Source organism: Myzus persicae, unplaced genomic scaffold (assembly GCF_001856785.1).
Source record: "Myzus persicae strain clone G006 unplaced genomic scaffold, MPER_G0061.0, whole genome shotgun sequence".
Taxonomy (NCBI): domain Eukaryota; kingdom Metazoa; phylum Arthropoda; class Insecta; order Hemiptera; family Aphididae; genus Myzus; species Myzus persicae.
In genome coordinates this window covers 12312-28269 of record NW_019104449.1, presented here as the reverse complement: position 1 = coordinate 28269, position 15958 = coordinate 12312, and the positions used below count along the sequence as shown (strand labels likewise).

Genomic DNA, 15958 nt, shown 5'->3' with positions numbered 1-15958 from the left:
TTTATGAAATCGATATGGTTTCAAATTTTAATGATTCAATTGTCTTGTGCCGTGTCTGTGTTGCATACTAAGAACACTGGGGACAGGTCAGGTCATGAACAGTATGGTTTCCTTAAAGTAATAAAAAGTTTTTTATTTAAAAAATATTAAATAATGTAAAAAATACAGGCAATAATTTCAAAATAACGACAGTTGCTTCTTTAAGAGTTCAATGAAATACTCACAGTGGCGTGGTGACCTAGGCTTCAAGGTGGACATTTTTCTGGTGGGTTGGGGTGGTTGGATACATATTGTAGCAACCATCAACATAAAACAAGTATTAAAATCTCGTAATGTGAAATACTGGAAGATTGGAAGAATAACAAACAATGAAACAAATTATGTTCAATTATATGGAATGATCTATTATCTATTGATCTAAACAAACATTTATTAGTTGAAAAAGAAATGTCAAAATGAAATGAGTCACTATTTAAAATTTAATATCATTATTCATTAATTGCATTTTAAATACATGGCACATATTTTGTTGTTTTAAGGTACATACAAGTATACAACATACCTACTGCATATTATGTGTGCATTCACATACAGATGCTTATAAAGCTATAGGTAAAAAAATATTAATAAAATACAATAAATGTATTAAAATAACATCAATATTGTAATAATTAGATAATGTGCATTGATCCGTTGGTGTTTTAAATAGGTAGGTGAAATGGTGAATATACCGATAAACGTAATTTTGCATTGTGGGTAGACCTGACATAATATTGTTTGTTGTTAATTATTTAGTGTAAAAATAAATAATGGCTAGGGGACTGATATTGCTCGGTGATTGGCCTCCGTCACTAACGAGCATGCGAGACCGGCACCGTTAGTTCCCGGATGGGTGACCACTCGGCCGGGGTTTTAGTGATGAAACTTGCTCCACACATGTACGTGTACGTCAACCAACCATATTACCATAACCACCCCCCTTACAAAATGATTATGACCAAAGTTACCGATTCTTAAGATCAATAAAAAAAAAATTATAAATAAATAAAAGATAGACAAATGATAGAAAAATATTGATAGTTATTAATTTTAAAAATAACCATGATTTTATGTAACAAACAAAAATATAGTTATTTATATTTGCAAAATATTCAAACATTGGTAAAGTTTTAATAATTTTTTTAATTATGCAACTTTTTATAAATAATTACAATTACAATACCAAATAACAAATAAATAATTTGATAATGAGTACATTTTTAATAAAAATAAGTCAGATAAATTCTATAGAATAATTATTTACTTCAGAACCGGTATAACTTCAAAATGTTGAAATGCATTATTCTTTATTTTTAGTGTTTTCTATTAACCTCCATTTTTGGAACGATACGCATATAATCTTTTCCCGATGGCAATTCAACAACTGTGGAGGTAGGGAATTTTTTTTCAATTTCATCTTTAGTTATTTTTGGCGATACCAAGCAATCCGTGACAGGCTATAAAAAAATAAACAAAATATTAGATTTCCAATTATAATTTATAAGTAATATAGAACACTCAACACATAAGCTGTTAGATAACACTACCTGCTAATGTAACGTACTATGGTCTTAACTCTTAAGAACAATGATTTTATACTATTGTGCATTACATGATTGAGGTATAATTAACCTCACCTATGATAAAGCATAGTTTAGACTCTAAGCGGAGCGATCTTACAAGTTACAATGATGTTTCCTTTTATTTTTTTATTTTGATGTCTGTCGTCATGGGGTCGTCATGGGGTAGTAAAAGTGCTTCGATTTTCTTCAACAGCATTAGAAGGTTAAAATTTAAAATTCTCAATAATTTCCAAAAGCGACAAGAAAAACAAATAAAAAATTAAAGAAAAGAGGTAATTTTTACCCAAATTCAAGTTTTAATAAAATAAATTTTGGTTTTTAGTGTAACTCTAAAAAAAAAATGAAATTTTCACTGAATGTTTGTGTTAGCGTTTTCTACACACTATAACATTTTCAAAATATTTTGACTATTGCTGAACTATTTATAGGGATATACAATTTTAGATTATAATTATTTGTTTTTTTTTTAAACTATAATAAAAAAAAAATTTTAGTCAAAAAACTTAAAAATGTAATCCAAGGTTTCTCGTAAGTTGTTAGTGGTAATTAAAAAAAAAGTCAAGCGTAATTCCACAAAAAATTTTATAAGCGTTTAAATTTAGAATTTCGACAAAATTCGTAAAAATCACGAAAATTGGCAATTCTTTTTGAGTAAGAAATTCATAAAAAAATTTCTATTTATATCTTAGATTTAAAAATGTAATACAAGATTCCTTATAAGTTTGTTTATCTTTATCAAAAAAAAAAATATATCTTCCGGAAACTCAAGTTCAGCTTTTATGAGCGTTTGAAGTTGAAATTTTTACCATATTGGATATTCATTCGAATTTTCATGTTCCAATTTTAAAATATTTTGGCTCGTTTTAAGCTGTTGACAAACATTTTCAATTTTCATTTTTTTTCTATAAACATTAATACAATTTTATTGGTTGGCATAGGCGCAAATAGGGGGGGGGGCTTAGGGGGTATTAACACCCCCAATTTTAAAATTAGCATCCTCAAATAATTGTTGTGTTTATGCATCAAAACGTCTCTTTACAAAAAAAAAATTAATTAACGTTAATAAAGTTATTGACTCATTTGCAGAAATAGACAGACGTACAAATCTTGTATAAACTTATACATAATTCTTGTTCCTGTAAATTGTAATACTTATATTGACTATTGTATTAATTTTTAAAAATGTAATAAACTAAATATTCAAGGTTAAATTGTTATAAAACATTTTTGCTCGAAAAACTAAAAAGTCATTAATGCCTCATAGTTATAATTTAGTTTTAATTTAAGAAAATTGCAGAAAATGCAGAGCTTAAGCACCCTCAGTTTTTTTATTGAAATTGCGCCTATGTTGGTTGGGTTAAAAAGCATGAAAATCTAATACCTATAAGATTCTTGATATATTGTTACACTAGCAGTTGACAAATATTAAAAAAACTTTATCACGATTTTTTTTTAAACATTTAAAGTTAGATACCAATTCTATTGTTGCTTGTCGAATGGCAATTTTTAAGAAATTCGACAAATATGTGAACCATTTAACATGTATGAACACGGCTTAAAATTATATTCAAGTAACGAGTAAAATAACTTAGCCAACACTGGCACTAGGTCATGGGCGTCCCCACACATTTTCTAGGGGAGGAGGCAAATGTAATTTAAAACGGACAATGGATAAAATAGATAATATGTTTGGGCAAAGGGCAAACAGATTGGAAGTTGCAGGGTGACAAATGCCCTGCATGTCTTGGCCTCCCATGGGGACGCGCATGTAAGTAGGTGTCAAAATACAACTTTTTCTTTTTAACAGATTTTGATTAAAATATAGGTAAGTCATTTATATTTTATAAAAAACAGGTACAAACTTTCCATCCGCAAGGAGTAAATAAGTCGTTGCTGAATTTAAATGTCAGCTGTAATGCATCAATGGTTCTAAAAATTTCACTAAAAAAAGAATAGTATCTGTCAATTATATTTCAAATAAGAGAAAAATATAATACTACAAAAAAATGTATTACTCAAAGTTACGTCCAATGTTTTCAGGATAAAAATGTATGAGTTGAATGGTCATGTCAGGTGCTAAAACAAATGCTGCTCTACAAGGTAAAGGTATGCCGTCGTCATCGATGCATTTTGCATCTAATACGTTCAGGTACAAGGAAATCATACGATTACGATCTGACACAATTGGAAATGGAAATTCTTCGTCAAATTTCATTCCACTCACTTTTTTTATATCCTTAATATATATATAGATTTAGAAAAATTAGTTTTTAACATTATATAAGTATACGTATGGGTACTAACTATACTTTTAACTACCGTATTTTACCTTAATTATATACGTATATATGGTATATCGTATATATGTAATTAAAGTATGAAAAGTAAATTAATTATTGTAAAAATATAGGTAAGGTATGTTAATTATTAAACATTTGACATTATAAGCTATTACATACATTTTCATGATATAATATTTTTTCTAATTATTAATTTTTAATATATTATTACCTCTATCCATTTAGTGTGAGAATTAATGGAATCACAAGACATAGCCAATATTTTTATACCTCGAGATTGAAACTCATGAAAGTCTTTCACCAATCGACTCAGCTCATCAGTACATACAGCAGAAAAATCGGCTACATAGCATACTAATAAACCCCAGCTACAAAATAAATTATAGAATAGTTAAAAACAGTCGCACACAAATCACAATATTTTCTATACATAAGAGCAGAGCCGTGTTAAGCTATTTGTTATATACTCATGCTCAGGGGACAGGGTCTCTGAGAAAATATTCACTGTCCCTTCCATAAAAATTAGCACTAATATATTTTTTTAATATATGCTTACATATGCTTCCATTTCAAAGTACCTATGGATTTCAGGATTTGTATGACTCGACTAAATATCTAAATTTGTGTCTCAATGTAGACCATTATTATCATAAAATAGGTACTACAGAGAGAACAAAGGTGGAAGCAAAGCCTATAGCAGTTCGTCCTCCGGTCCTCAATAACACGTAAAAAAAAAAATACCGAAGAGAAAATAATTTCGTTTGGACTAAAAAAAATAAACGTTGTATTTACAACTATATAAAATACCTGAGAATACGGTACCGGGAAACTGAAAAGTAGTAGCCAATAAGTATAAATTATATAAATATAGATTATATAGGTACCCACGACACTCCCAGGTCTGCACTTTAATTAAAATAATTTAAACAAGAGTATCCACTATATATTATAATTTATAGGTACAGGGGCACATGGCCACATACAATAAATAATCAACGTTCGTCCATCCGCTGAAAGGATTATTGTAGGGACAAGAGACAACGTTACAGGATAAAAATTTACTGTGCTTGGCCGCCCGGGCATAATTGTAGTTATCTATAGTGATCTCTATTTTAGATTTTCTCACCTGCCTCCGAAATACTCGTGTACGCTTAAGTCACCAGCGGTCGTCTTTAGGCTAACATCCGCCACTGTCTGTCCTATTCTTAACATGTTATTTCAAACTACAGGTAATGCACGGAAGCGACCGTTAACGATACAATTTTTTTTTATTCTTCAACGATAAGATAGAAGAATAGGTGAAAAAATGAAGCGATAATTCCAAACACCGCCACACCAGTTAATAAATAATCTAATAATATTGTACTGAGTATAGAAACGCTAACGAAAAATCTGATTTTAACTTTGAGACATAGACATACATTTCGTACATTTTCGTCTATCAACATTAGACCAATATTATTTACTCAATGCATTAGACCACGGCAAATTCATCCATGGATATTCGGTTTTTTCACGACGACCGACTGCAAATCATATATTTTATGCATCGGTGAATGGTCAATGATTTTCAGACTTGTGATGGGTTCGAAATTTTAAACGACGACAACGATCCAAAATGGTAAGTATGAACTCCAAGTAATGTGTATGTTTTTTTCCCATTAATTTTACGTACACCACACTCTTGGTAGTCCTGTCGTGTAACAGAAATACGCAATTAAAGTCGGGTTTACAGCAGCCATGGGAAAAATATAGTTCGGTACTTCGGTAGGTATATTATACTTTTTCGTGTCACTGTGTCAACAATATTTCGGTCTTGAAACACATCGCGTATCCACCCTGTAATGTGACGTAGGTAATAGTATTTCCATGTTTCTCATTGGTCCGCCGCTACCACCTGCCGTTGCAGCCGGGGTGACACCAGTACACCACTGCTTACTACCTGCCACATTGTACTACTTAGATATTTAATTATTATTACTACTATACGCACGATTTAAGGTTTTGTGGTCTCAAAAAAATTATCTCTATAGAATTTTTCCGCTGTTAATTTATCCATCTAGATTATTTTGTGCGCATTCAATTTAAACGTTTGGCAATTACTCCAGCATAGAAAATTTCATGCCAGTATTTTATTTAGAAGTAGTTCATACAATCACATTAAGAGTTTATAAAAAAAAAATCGTGCTTATGTATTTTTAATATTTTTCAATTGCTATTGTAACAATATATCAAGAGTCAAGTTAATACATTTTCATGCTTTTTGACCCAACCAATAAAATTGTATCAACAATTATAGAAAAAACAAAAAAAAATTGAAAATTGAAATGTCCGCAAATAGCTCAAAACAAGTCAAAATATTTTAAAAATTTTATCAAGTATATGAATTTAAAATATAAACATACGGTGGTGTATATTTCAAGAAGGTACCTGTAATTATTCGTTTTTGAATAACAAATTAACAACTAAATAAGAAAATCGCTACATGAGAAATCGAGTGAATATCCAATGTTGTAAAAATTTCAACTTCAAACGCTCATAACAATTTAATTTGACTTTCCAGTAGGAATTTTTTTGTATAAAGGTAGACAAACCTGTAAGGGTTCTTGTAATAAATTTTAAATCTTAGACATAAAAAGAAAATTCTTTATGTATTTCTAGCTCAAAATAATTTGCTAATTTTCGCGATTTTCACGAATTTTGTCAACATTCTAAATTCAAATGCTCATAAAAATTATTGTGGAAATACGTTTAGCTTTTTTTTATTTTCCACTAACAACTTACCTTGTAATACATTTTCAAGTTTCTTGATTTAAAAATGTTTTATCGACATTACTACATTAGTTTAAAAAAAAAACAAATAATAATCAAAAATGTAAGGCACCTATAAATAGTTGAACACGAGTCAAAATATTTCGAAAATTTTGTGGTGTTTAGAAAATGCTTACATAAACATTCAGTGAAAAAAATGTCATTTTAATTTTGAGTTACACTAAACACCAAAATCGATTTGATCGAAAACCGGGTTCCCGTAAAAATGATCGTTTTTTCTTCATTTGTTGTTTGTTTTTCTTGCTACCTTCCAAAACTATTGGAAATTTTTTTCTTTTGACCGCACAAAGTACCGACTTTATCTGTTATCATAAGCTGTGGCCTGTGGGCATGATGTCATATGTTTGACGATAACGTTTCCCGCGCATTCTTTATTTCTTTGTTGCGTGTTCCATTTTCCATAATTTTTGATTATTGTTATTGTTCAGAAGATATTTAGTATTTTCTTTATTTTTCCGACAGTCAGACCGAAGTGCCCCAGTAGACACTAGTCAGTAACTTATTTTTAACACTTGGCTGGATGTGTAGTATTCTCAATTTTGAGAAGTCACTAGTCAGTACTGTAGTAACTAAAACACTAGGCCATTCGGCAATTATTATTATTTAGAAGGTAAACAATAAATATTAAAAACTATTATAATATTAGCTAAATTGATATTGACTTGTTCTTCATTCAGTTGTGTGAAAATTATTTCTTTTTAATCTATTAGTAGTTAAAACTTACAATATAATGTGTATTTAACTGTTTAAATTAATTATTATTGATATTTTTACTACATTTATAATATTTATTTTTGATTTTAAGATGGTTAACTCACCATCAAAAAACAGTGCAACTCCTTGCACTGGGCAAAGATTGAAAAATGCAAATACTACATATACTGTAAGTATCTAACAAAAAAAGAATATCTATTCGATAAGTACAATATACATTATTTTTATGATAAATACTAAATAATCAAAGGAGACAGGGTGGCAGAATAAACTATGGCAATAGTGCCGATACTCTTTGTGGGCCTTTTCAAACTTATAATTCTTTAAAGGAAAACCAATCCAGGAAAAATCATACCAGATCTTTACGGGTTTTTGAGAAAGGGTGACAAATGCCCTCTTCCCATATTCATCTATGTTAAATTTAATAGCGTTGAGTTTATATTACAATTAGAATTAGGACTTATTTTTTTACTATGATGTTATAGCCTAAAATCCTTATGTAAGTAGATACAATTTTTTTCTAAATTGTGCTTAAAATAAATGTTGAATTATATTCAATTGCTCTGGGCTCAACATAACATCAAATAATAATAATAATAATAATAATAGGTTTATAATATAATGCAGCAATAAATGTTATTTGTGTTTCTTAAAAATTGAATACACATTTTGTACCCATTTAATTTTAGGCTAACAGACGTTTTGTCGAAAATACAATTTTACAATTGGTAAGTTATATCTTAGTGGGTTAGTTTGGTAAGCTAAATATATTTGTTTTAATAATTTATTGTATTCATTTTTTTTAAATAGTGTGAATTAAAATTGAATATTAAGCGTATTGATGAATCTAATTATGTATCAACACTCTCTCCTCGTTTATCAAAAGTATGTTGTTTTTTGTAACTATAGTCAAGTCATGATATCTCAAACCTTGATTGTATTGAATAAAATATTGTACATCATTTTGTTTGTAGACAACAAATGAAAAAATTCAAAACGATGAATTGCAGAAGTTCTCAAGTCTTCCAGCTACACCAAAAGTATGTCACATCTTAAATATGTTTTTATTCATCAGCCATAAATTAACAATGTACAATCCATAATGTAACATTGCTTGAGTAACAACTTATCATATGTTACTCCTAGAAGCTATAACTGTTACTAAGTATTGGAAAATGGCAAGTTTTTTGCATTTGGTAGATGAGAATGCTATACTTGCCTTACTGCATAATAATTTTATTGTCTGTCATACTATATTGTAAATTTTAATTCAGTAGCACTAATTTTGTGTTATTAGCTTTAATAATAAAGTATTTTGATCTATTATTAATATTAAAATCTTCCAAATAATAAGACAAATTTACGCTATGGCTAATACAAAATTGGTTATACTGAACACAGATTTCTAATTTAATATAACTTATGTGAGTGTGGATTATCCTACAAAATGTTATGGTACAAATTAAGTAATGCATTTAAAATAATTGTAAATTGTGTAATCAAAAGAAATTGAAATCTAATCTATCTAATTTTTCAATTATATTTGATATTATAGGAGAATTCAAGAAGAACACTACGTTGGAGTGAGCGGCGTGATAATGCTGTTCAAAATTTAGTTGAAGAGGCTATGAATTATAGTGACTCTGATACTGACTTGATTGACTCTGAAGATGAAATATTGAACAAACCAAAAGTAATAATTCTATATACATCACAGGGCTTGGAACGTAAATTGAGGATCAACATGATAATTCACTTGTTTTTAATATCTATTTGATTTATATATATAGAATAGTATACCTGCACCATAGTATATTGATGATACGACTTCTTAGCGTTATAAACAGTTCGTTTTGAATTCTCCTAAATCTTTTCTTTTGGACGGACTGACATGGTATCTAGCATTCTGGTGACCTTTGGCCACAAATTATGATATCTTATATTTATACACTAAGTTATTAAAATAATGTTAATTGATATGTTGTATGTTTCTTAAAAACAATAAAAACCCAATATTGATATAAACTGAATTTTGATTTAGTAGTTTATAGTGAAAATTATTGAATTCAATTAGTGATAATATTAATATCTGCAAGTATCTGTATTGAATTCACCAAATTAAATATTATTATTGAGAACCCAATATAGCAGTATTGGAATGGTATCAATACCATTAAATCCAAGCCTTGAATTAAATGAAAATTTTAAATTGTCAATGTATTAATTGAATGTAATTTTATAGACACGGTCACGGAGGTGTTCTGAATCATATTCTATAAAATCAGATTACATTGCTAATACATCAGCATCTGTATGTAAAATAAAACATTTAATGAAACTTTTAACTAATATTAAACATTTTTAGAAACGTTTAAGAAAACCTGTTGATCGATTTGGCGATATAGTGGATATAAATAAAACCAAATTGCTGGATTCTCCTCCTGAAAGAGTAATTAAATTTCTTATTCAAACTATATATTAATTGCTTTTAATTTTATTATAAAATGCCGTTAAATATTTTATAATATACCCTAACTGTTTAGTACTCTCCAGTACGTTTATAATAAATTATATAACTATACATTTATACATTTAAAAAATTTGTTTGTAGAAATGGACAAGACAATTAGCTGATGAAAACATGAACACCCCCAAAAGTGTAAATATTTGTTTTAGTTTTTAAATTTATATTTTTTTTAAAAACAATATTTTAATAATACATACATTTTTCTGATCTTAGAATAAAAAAGGTAGAAAAATATCAATAATTGATGAAGATGAAAATGTAAATTTTGACATTGATGTTTCAAAAACTCCAATAAAAGTATGTATAATTAAATGAAGTACACATGTAAATACATATTTCAATATTTATTTGGTTAGTATATTTTTTAGTGCATTGTATGCAATTTTTAAATTTATTGCATAATTGGTGATTGGTATTGTTTAAACTCATGTGTGTCAATAACATGATATACACCAGAATTAGTCTTAATATATTTAATACACCTAAAATATTAAATTTATAATATATATATAATATAGAATAATTTAAGAAAATTAATACTCTAGAGTGAGCCAAGATAATGATAAATTAAATGTAGTTTAAAAGGAATGATGGTGACACTACAGACACTAAATATGAAATATTTAAGATGCCAAAATAATAATTTTATTTTATGACAGGGCTTCTGACTAAGTCTTTTTTTTTCTACAGAGTGATCATTGTACTTATCTAGAATTCTGGTGACCTTTGACTACGAATCAGGACATTTTAATTTGTGCACCAAACTATTAAAAATAGTGTTGATTTGGTATTCAATAGTGAAAATAATAAATGTATTAATATCTGTATTGGATTTGAAATATTAATTATTAAAACTAAGAACCCAATTTATACTAATTACTAATATCATTGATTAATTACAGTTTATCTTATTAATTTAATGTAATTTTACAGACACGTTCACGGAGAGTTTCTGAATCATCTATGAAATCAAATGACATTGCTAATACATCAGCATCTGTATGTAAAGTAAAACATTTAATGTAACCTAAAACTAATATTAAATATTTGTAGAAACGTCTTAGAAAACCTGTAGATCGATTTGGCGATGCAGTAAATGAAACTAAAATGCTGGATTCTCCTGAAAGAGTAATTACATTTCATATTCAACCTTAATTATTAATTACTTTTAATTTTAAATTGTCATTAAATATTATACAACTTTATAGTATTCTTTAGTATGTTTATAGTATAATTATTTATTAAACTTGAGTGTACATTTACAAAATTTGATTCCAGAAACTTACAAGACAATCAGTAGATGAAATCTTAAATACTCCTAAAAGTGTAAATATTTGTTTTAGTTTATCAATTAATATTTTTTGAAAAACAATATTTTGGTAATACATATAAACTTCTGATTTTAGAATAAAAAAGGTAGAAAAATGTCAAGAGTTGACGAAGATGAAAATTTAAATTTTGACATGGATAGTGTTTGGAAGACTCCAACAAATGTAAGTATTATTAAATGAAGTATATATTATTATGTTAATAATGTTTTTGAGTGCATTTTATATAACTTTTAATGATATTGTTTTAAATATATGCTTTGTTAACATTATTTAAGAATTAAATATTGATAATTATATTTTTTAATATTCTGTTATTTTCTCCAAAAATTTCAGAAACATTTAAGACAATCTGTCTCTTCTCGCTCTGGCTCAAAAGTACGTCAAAGTATCCTACGAGATATACCAGAAAATAAAGAAATTGAGATTTCTACACCAAAGACACCAAGAAAAACTCCCAAAGTAAATATTCAGAATTTGGTATTAGTCTGGTACCCACCTGGGAAAACAAATCTTGTTTAATATGCTACCTGCTAATACATATTTTTACTCTTGTTACAATTATATTATAACATTATTTTCAGACCAATGATCTATTTACCCTAATACTTACAATTAGCATATACTTTTATACATACATTTATTCTTCATCTGAGAAAGCATAACTACTTTCCATATACTACGACTAAACCTCACTGAATTGCTTTCTTCTTAGTCAGATTCTATAATAGGTGATTTAGCATTTGAAAAAGCTTTAGTTCCTGCAAAATCATATTCTTTCAGTGGATGATGTATAGTAAAATTATTTATTTCAATCCTAACGTTAACTAAACGAAATAGATTTAATAGTATGAACCAAAATTTAGATAGTTTACCAAAATACTAAATATTGTATCGGTTTGTACTGAGTAGTGTATTAAATGAGTACCAAATGATTTAATAATATATATTTTTTAAACATGCTAATAATTTATTATTTTGTTTTAATGCAATGTCATTTTAGACACACGTTAAAAACTTGACAGCTTCAGCTAGTAAAAGATTGGATAGTGGAGCAAAGATTCCATGTAGTCCTTTGGAAAAAGCAAGAGCAAATTTACATTTACATGCTGCTCCTAAACATTTACCGTGCCGTGAAGTTGAATATAAATCTATACATTCTTTTTTAGTTAGAAAAATTAATGATGAGTTAACAGGGTAAATTGATGAAATCAATATTGCATTGTTTACTAAGTACTTTTTAGTTATTGATCATTTATTTGCATACTACTTTTACAGGAGTATGTATATTAGTGGTGTTCCTGGTACTGGGAAGACTGCCACTGTTAAGAGAGTAATAAATTCACTAAATGCTGATTTATTAATGAAACACAGTTTTAAAGTAATTTTTAATATAACATACATTTTAATAATTATTTTAAATATTAGTTTTATGAGAAATTATAAATTAATATCTTATTTAGTTTGTTGAATTAAATGGCTTAAGGCTTGCTAATCCACATCAAGCATTTTCAGTCATATGGAAAGAGTTAACCAATGAAACAGTATCATCTTCTAGAGCTCAAACACTTCTTAATGACCATTTTTCTAGCAAAAAAGTTAAAGAGTTATCGACAGTTTTATTGGTTGACGAAGTAATTTATTATTCTTAACTATTTAAGTACTGAATTAATTATTTTTGTAATTATTGAACATTAATTTGTTAGGTGGACCATATTTGTAATCGTAAACAAGATGTTGTGTATAATATACTTGATTGGCCTAGTCAAACTGGTTCAAAAGTGATTGTAATAACAATTGCTAATACTATGGATTTGCCTGAACGAGTATTACGAGGATGCGTAACTAGTAGAATGGTAAATAAATTGATAATTATAAATTAGTTATATTATTGATAGTTATTAAGGATTTGTTGTTTCAATATGTATTTAGGGATTGACCAGACTAGTTTTCAAGCCATACACATTTCAGCAGTTACAAGAGATAATCATGAATAGATTGATTGGTAATTCTTCATTTGATCCAGACGCTGTTCAATTGGTAGCAAGGTAATTCATTTTTCTATAATTTAAATATTTGATCTAAAAACATGGTTTTTTTCCATATTAGAAAAGTAGCAGCAATATCAGGTGATGCAAGACGAGCTCTAGACATATGTCGTCGCGCCATTGATTTAGTCAAGTCTGAAGATGTGTCACAATTGATAACCATTAACCATGTTAATCAGGTGTTAAATGCAATACTTTCTGGTGTCCGTGTAACAGCTATCAGGTATAATAGTTTTATATGTTGTGCAACAATATTGTTATTAAATAAAATATTTTTTTATTATTGTCACTATACAGTAAAACTTTGACCAGTAGTAGTCAATAGTTTTGAAGACTATCCTTATATCATATATTTTGATGATACTATAGTTTTTGTTAAAACTGTCTTAAATCCACTGACACTCGCTTTTTTACTGAAAGTTCGATTAATTTTATTTAACAGGAAAAATGCAATTACCTTTAGTACCTATCACTATAAATATTTTTATTATTTTAGTTTTGGCAGGTATAAAAGTTTTTTGAGCGAATCTATTAAAAAGTTTTCCTAAGTTCATAAAAAACTTAAGAAAGTTTTAACCAATCCAGGTATTCTAATGTAAATATTTAAGATATTTTAATTTTTTAACTTTATTTATTTTCATTGATGTAGAAAATAATAGAAGTTAGCTTAATAATAGGACGACAATTAATTAGAATTGTATAATAGGAATTATCAAAAATGTTACTTTAATTCCTAAGTATGTGTCAAGAACAAATAAAGGGAAACAAATAATTCATCTTATAAAAATTTACCTGTTTAAATGGTTTAATTGATAAATAGAGCATTAAAGAAATAATTTATACTACAAGAAAAAATGTATTGCTTTCACTAGATTTAATATTGATTTTATTTTATTCCAAAAATACGATTATTTTTTTTCCAGGTGCTGTTGTCTATTTGAACAATTTTTTCTCAGAGCACTTAGAGATGTTACTACTAGTACAGGTATTGAGCATAGTACTATTGATTCAGTTTATACTCAGTTGAAAAGCATTTGCTTGCTTGAAGGTACAGTTTGATTATAGTTTATGTCTAAAAAATAATAATTTTTGCAATTTAATATGTTCTAGGCGAAGAGTTGCCAAATGAGCAACAAGTGCTTATGATGACATACCGATTAAGGGATAGCGGGCTTATATTTTTGGAAAAGAAGCGATGGGATATATTCCGTAAAGTAACACTTAACGTCAGTCCTGAAGACATAAGTTACGCATTAGATAAATATAATGATTAGGCAAATTTATATTACTAAACATGTTTATATCCAGAGGTTATTTTTTCTTATTGTGACTTATATACATGGTATACTCATTTTAATTTTTTTTATTTATTCAAATATTTTGTTCATTTTTATTTAAGTTACCTATAATGAGTTTTTTTAATGTTTAAACAATCTGTTTGTACTTTTTGTAACGACACTATTTTTTTATGTGAATTATTTTAGAAGTGACTATACTTTTGTAAAGATTTTTCACTTTTTATTCCAAGTGTATTGTAGTCTCTTTTAAATAATTACCAATTTTGTAAAATAAGTATTATATATATTAAATTACCTAGTCAGGAACTGGAACCAAAAGAAATAGTTTTGAAACCGTAATCTTTAAAATACACCAGAAATTAAAGTGTGTAATGACATGGCTCTAGCGCCTGCGTTCTCTCTTAAACTGTACACATTGCTACTGGAACTCAAGTTGAAAAATATCGAGGTTAATATGTGTTCTCTTCTCAACCGTACACACTGCCACTGTGACCAACTCAAAGATTTCTGTTTGGTACCAGACTGAAACCGAAAAAATCATCAAGTTTCCAGTTGCTAATGTAGAACCTACCTATCATAAATAAAATGAAATTTTTTTTAAAATAGTGAAATACCTACAATTGTCAACAAAATCATCTACAAGTAATGTTAGACTATCACCTTTTTTTTTTTTCCATTAATTAAAAATTAAAATGTATCAATATATTACATGTTACAACAAGTTAGTTATTAAATAACGATAACAATGACAATTTAATTTAAGACTATCTCTTGACTGTATGACTATTATAGTGTAATTGAATAAAATACTAAATATAATTCATTATAATGTTACTTTTAACTTGTGTAGTACTATTTAAAAATATTTAATTAGTATTGTTTAATAAAATTACAAAAATTACTTAGTGCTTCTGTTACTGACTTATTAGGTAAGCGGAAAAAATGACCACGGACAAAAAACCCACAGAAAAAAAACCCAAAAAAAAAATCCAATGGAAAAAAAACCCACGAAAATAAAAGTGTGTTTTATATTATTTTGTTGATTAACTCAAATACTATATACATAGTTATTTTATTTTGTGATAAAACAGTACATAATATTCAAACCACGGATATAGATACTAGTATCTATATCCGTGATTCAAACTTTAAATATAATAATTAACAAATGTCATAAATGATGATATCATCACAACATTACAGATAATAAAACATAATCATAATAATAATCGCAATAGTCGCAAAAATTATAGTATACATAAAGTTAATCGTGCTTTATTCGTGTGTTA

At 27.6% G+C, this 15958-nt stretch overlaps 2 protein-coding genes across 8 annotated transcripts; one reads left to right on the top strand and one right to left on the bottom strand.

The window, feature by feature from the left end:
• Positions 1-1240: 1240 nt before the first annotated feature.
• On the bottom strand, positions 1241-7054 carry LOC111042247 (peroxiredoxin-6-like). 5 transcript variants are annotated; one of them, XM_022326786.1, is made up of 8 exons: positions 6871-7054; positions 6707-6757; positions 5705-5864; positions 5049-5615; positions 4134-4290; positions 3638-3858; positions 3485-3563; positions 1241-1496 (listed from the first exon to the last, which is right to left on the bottom strand). In XM_022326786.1, exons 4-8 carry the CDS (start codon positions 5132-5134, stop codon positions 1353-1355), a joined length of 687 nt encoding a protein of 228 aa, XP_022182478.1. In that variant the 5' UTR covers positions 5135-5615; positions 5705-5864; positions 6707-6757; positions 6871-7054; the 3' UTR covers positions 1241-1352. The 5 variants fall into 5 exon arrangements, with proteins under 5 accessions (XP_022182478.1, XP_022182479.1, XP_022182482.1 ...); XM_022326787.1 differs by having other exon boundaries at positions 5705-5860; XM_022326790.1 differs by lacking the exons at positions 6707-6757; positions 6871-7054 and having other exon boundaries at positions 5049-5273; positions 5344-5615; positions 5705-6166.
• A 144-nt stretch (positions 7055-7198) lies between these two features.
• On the top strand, positions 7199-15503 carry LOC111042245 (origin recognition complex subunit 1). 3 transcript variants are annotated; one of them, XM_022326783.1, is made up of 23 exons: positions 7200-7364; positions 7560-7637; positions 8158-8196; positions 8279-8353; positions 8443-8508; positions 9024-9161; positions 9711-9779; positions 9834-9917; positions 10080-10127; positions 10209-10292; positions 10929-10994; positions 11049-11123; positions 11274-11321; positions 11402-11488; positions 11660-11785; positions 12327-12520; positions 12602-12704; positions 12787-12957; positions 13030-13179; positions 13256-13371; positions 13433-13594; positions 14295-14419; positions 14482-15503. In XM_022326783.1, exons 2-23 carry the CDS (start codon positions 7560-7562, stop codon positions 14643-14645), a joined length of 2268 nt encoding a protein of 755 aa, XP_022182475.1. In that variant the 5' UTR covers positions 7200-7364; the 3' UTR covers positions 14646-15503. The 3 variants fall into 3 exon arrangements, with proteins under 3 accessions (XP_022182476.1, XP_022182475.1, XP_022182477.1); XM_022326784.1 differs by lacking the exon at positions 8158-8196 and having other exon boundaries at positions 7199-7364; XM_022326785.1 differs by lacking the exons at positions 9834-9917; positions 10080-10127; positions 10209-10292; positions 10929-10994 and having other exon boundaries at positions 7201-7364.
• The last annotated feature ends 455 nt before the right edge of the window (positions 15504-15958 follow it).

Excerpts from the sequence above, each read along its gene's own strand:
- LOC111042245 (XM_022326783.1), top strand. The coding sequence starts at position 7,560 with ATGGTTAACTCACCATCAAAAAACAGTGCAACTCCTTGCACTGGGCAA. Across the intron at positions 9,918-10,079 it reads TGGATTCTCCTCCTGAAAGA|AAATGGACAAGACAATTAGC; the intron begins GTAATTAAATTT and ends ATTTGTTTGTAG. Across the intron at positions 13,180-13,255 it reads GATGCGTAACTAGTAGAATG|GGATTGACCAGACTAGTTTT; the intron begins GTAAATAAATTG and ends ATATGTATTTAG.
- LOC111042247 (XM_022326786.1), bottom strand. The coding sequence starts at position 5,134 with ATGTTAAGAATAGGACAGACAGTGGCGGATGTTAGCCTAAAGACGACC. Across the intron at positions 3,859-4,133 it reads CTCACACTAAATGGATAGAG|GATATAAAAAAAGTGAGTGG; the intron begins GTAATAATATAT and ends ATATATATTAAG. Across the intron at positions 3,564-3,637 it reads AACATTGGACGTAACTTTGA|TGAAATTTTTAGAACCATTG; the intron begins GTAATACATTTT and ends TTCTTTTTTTAG.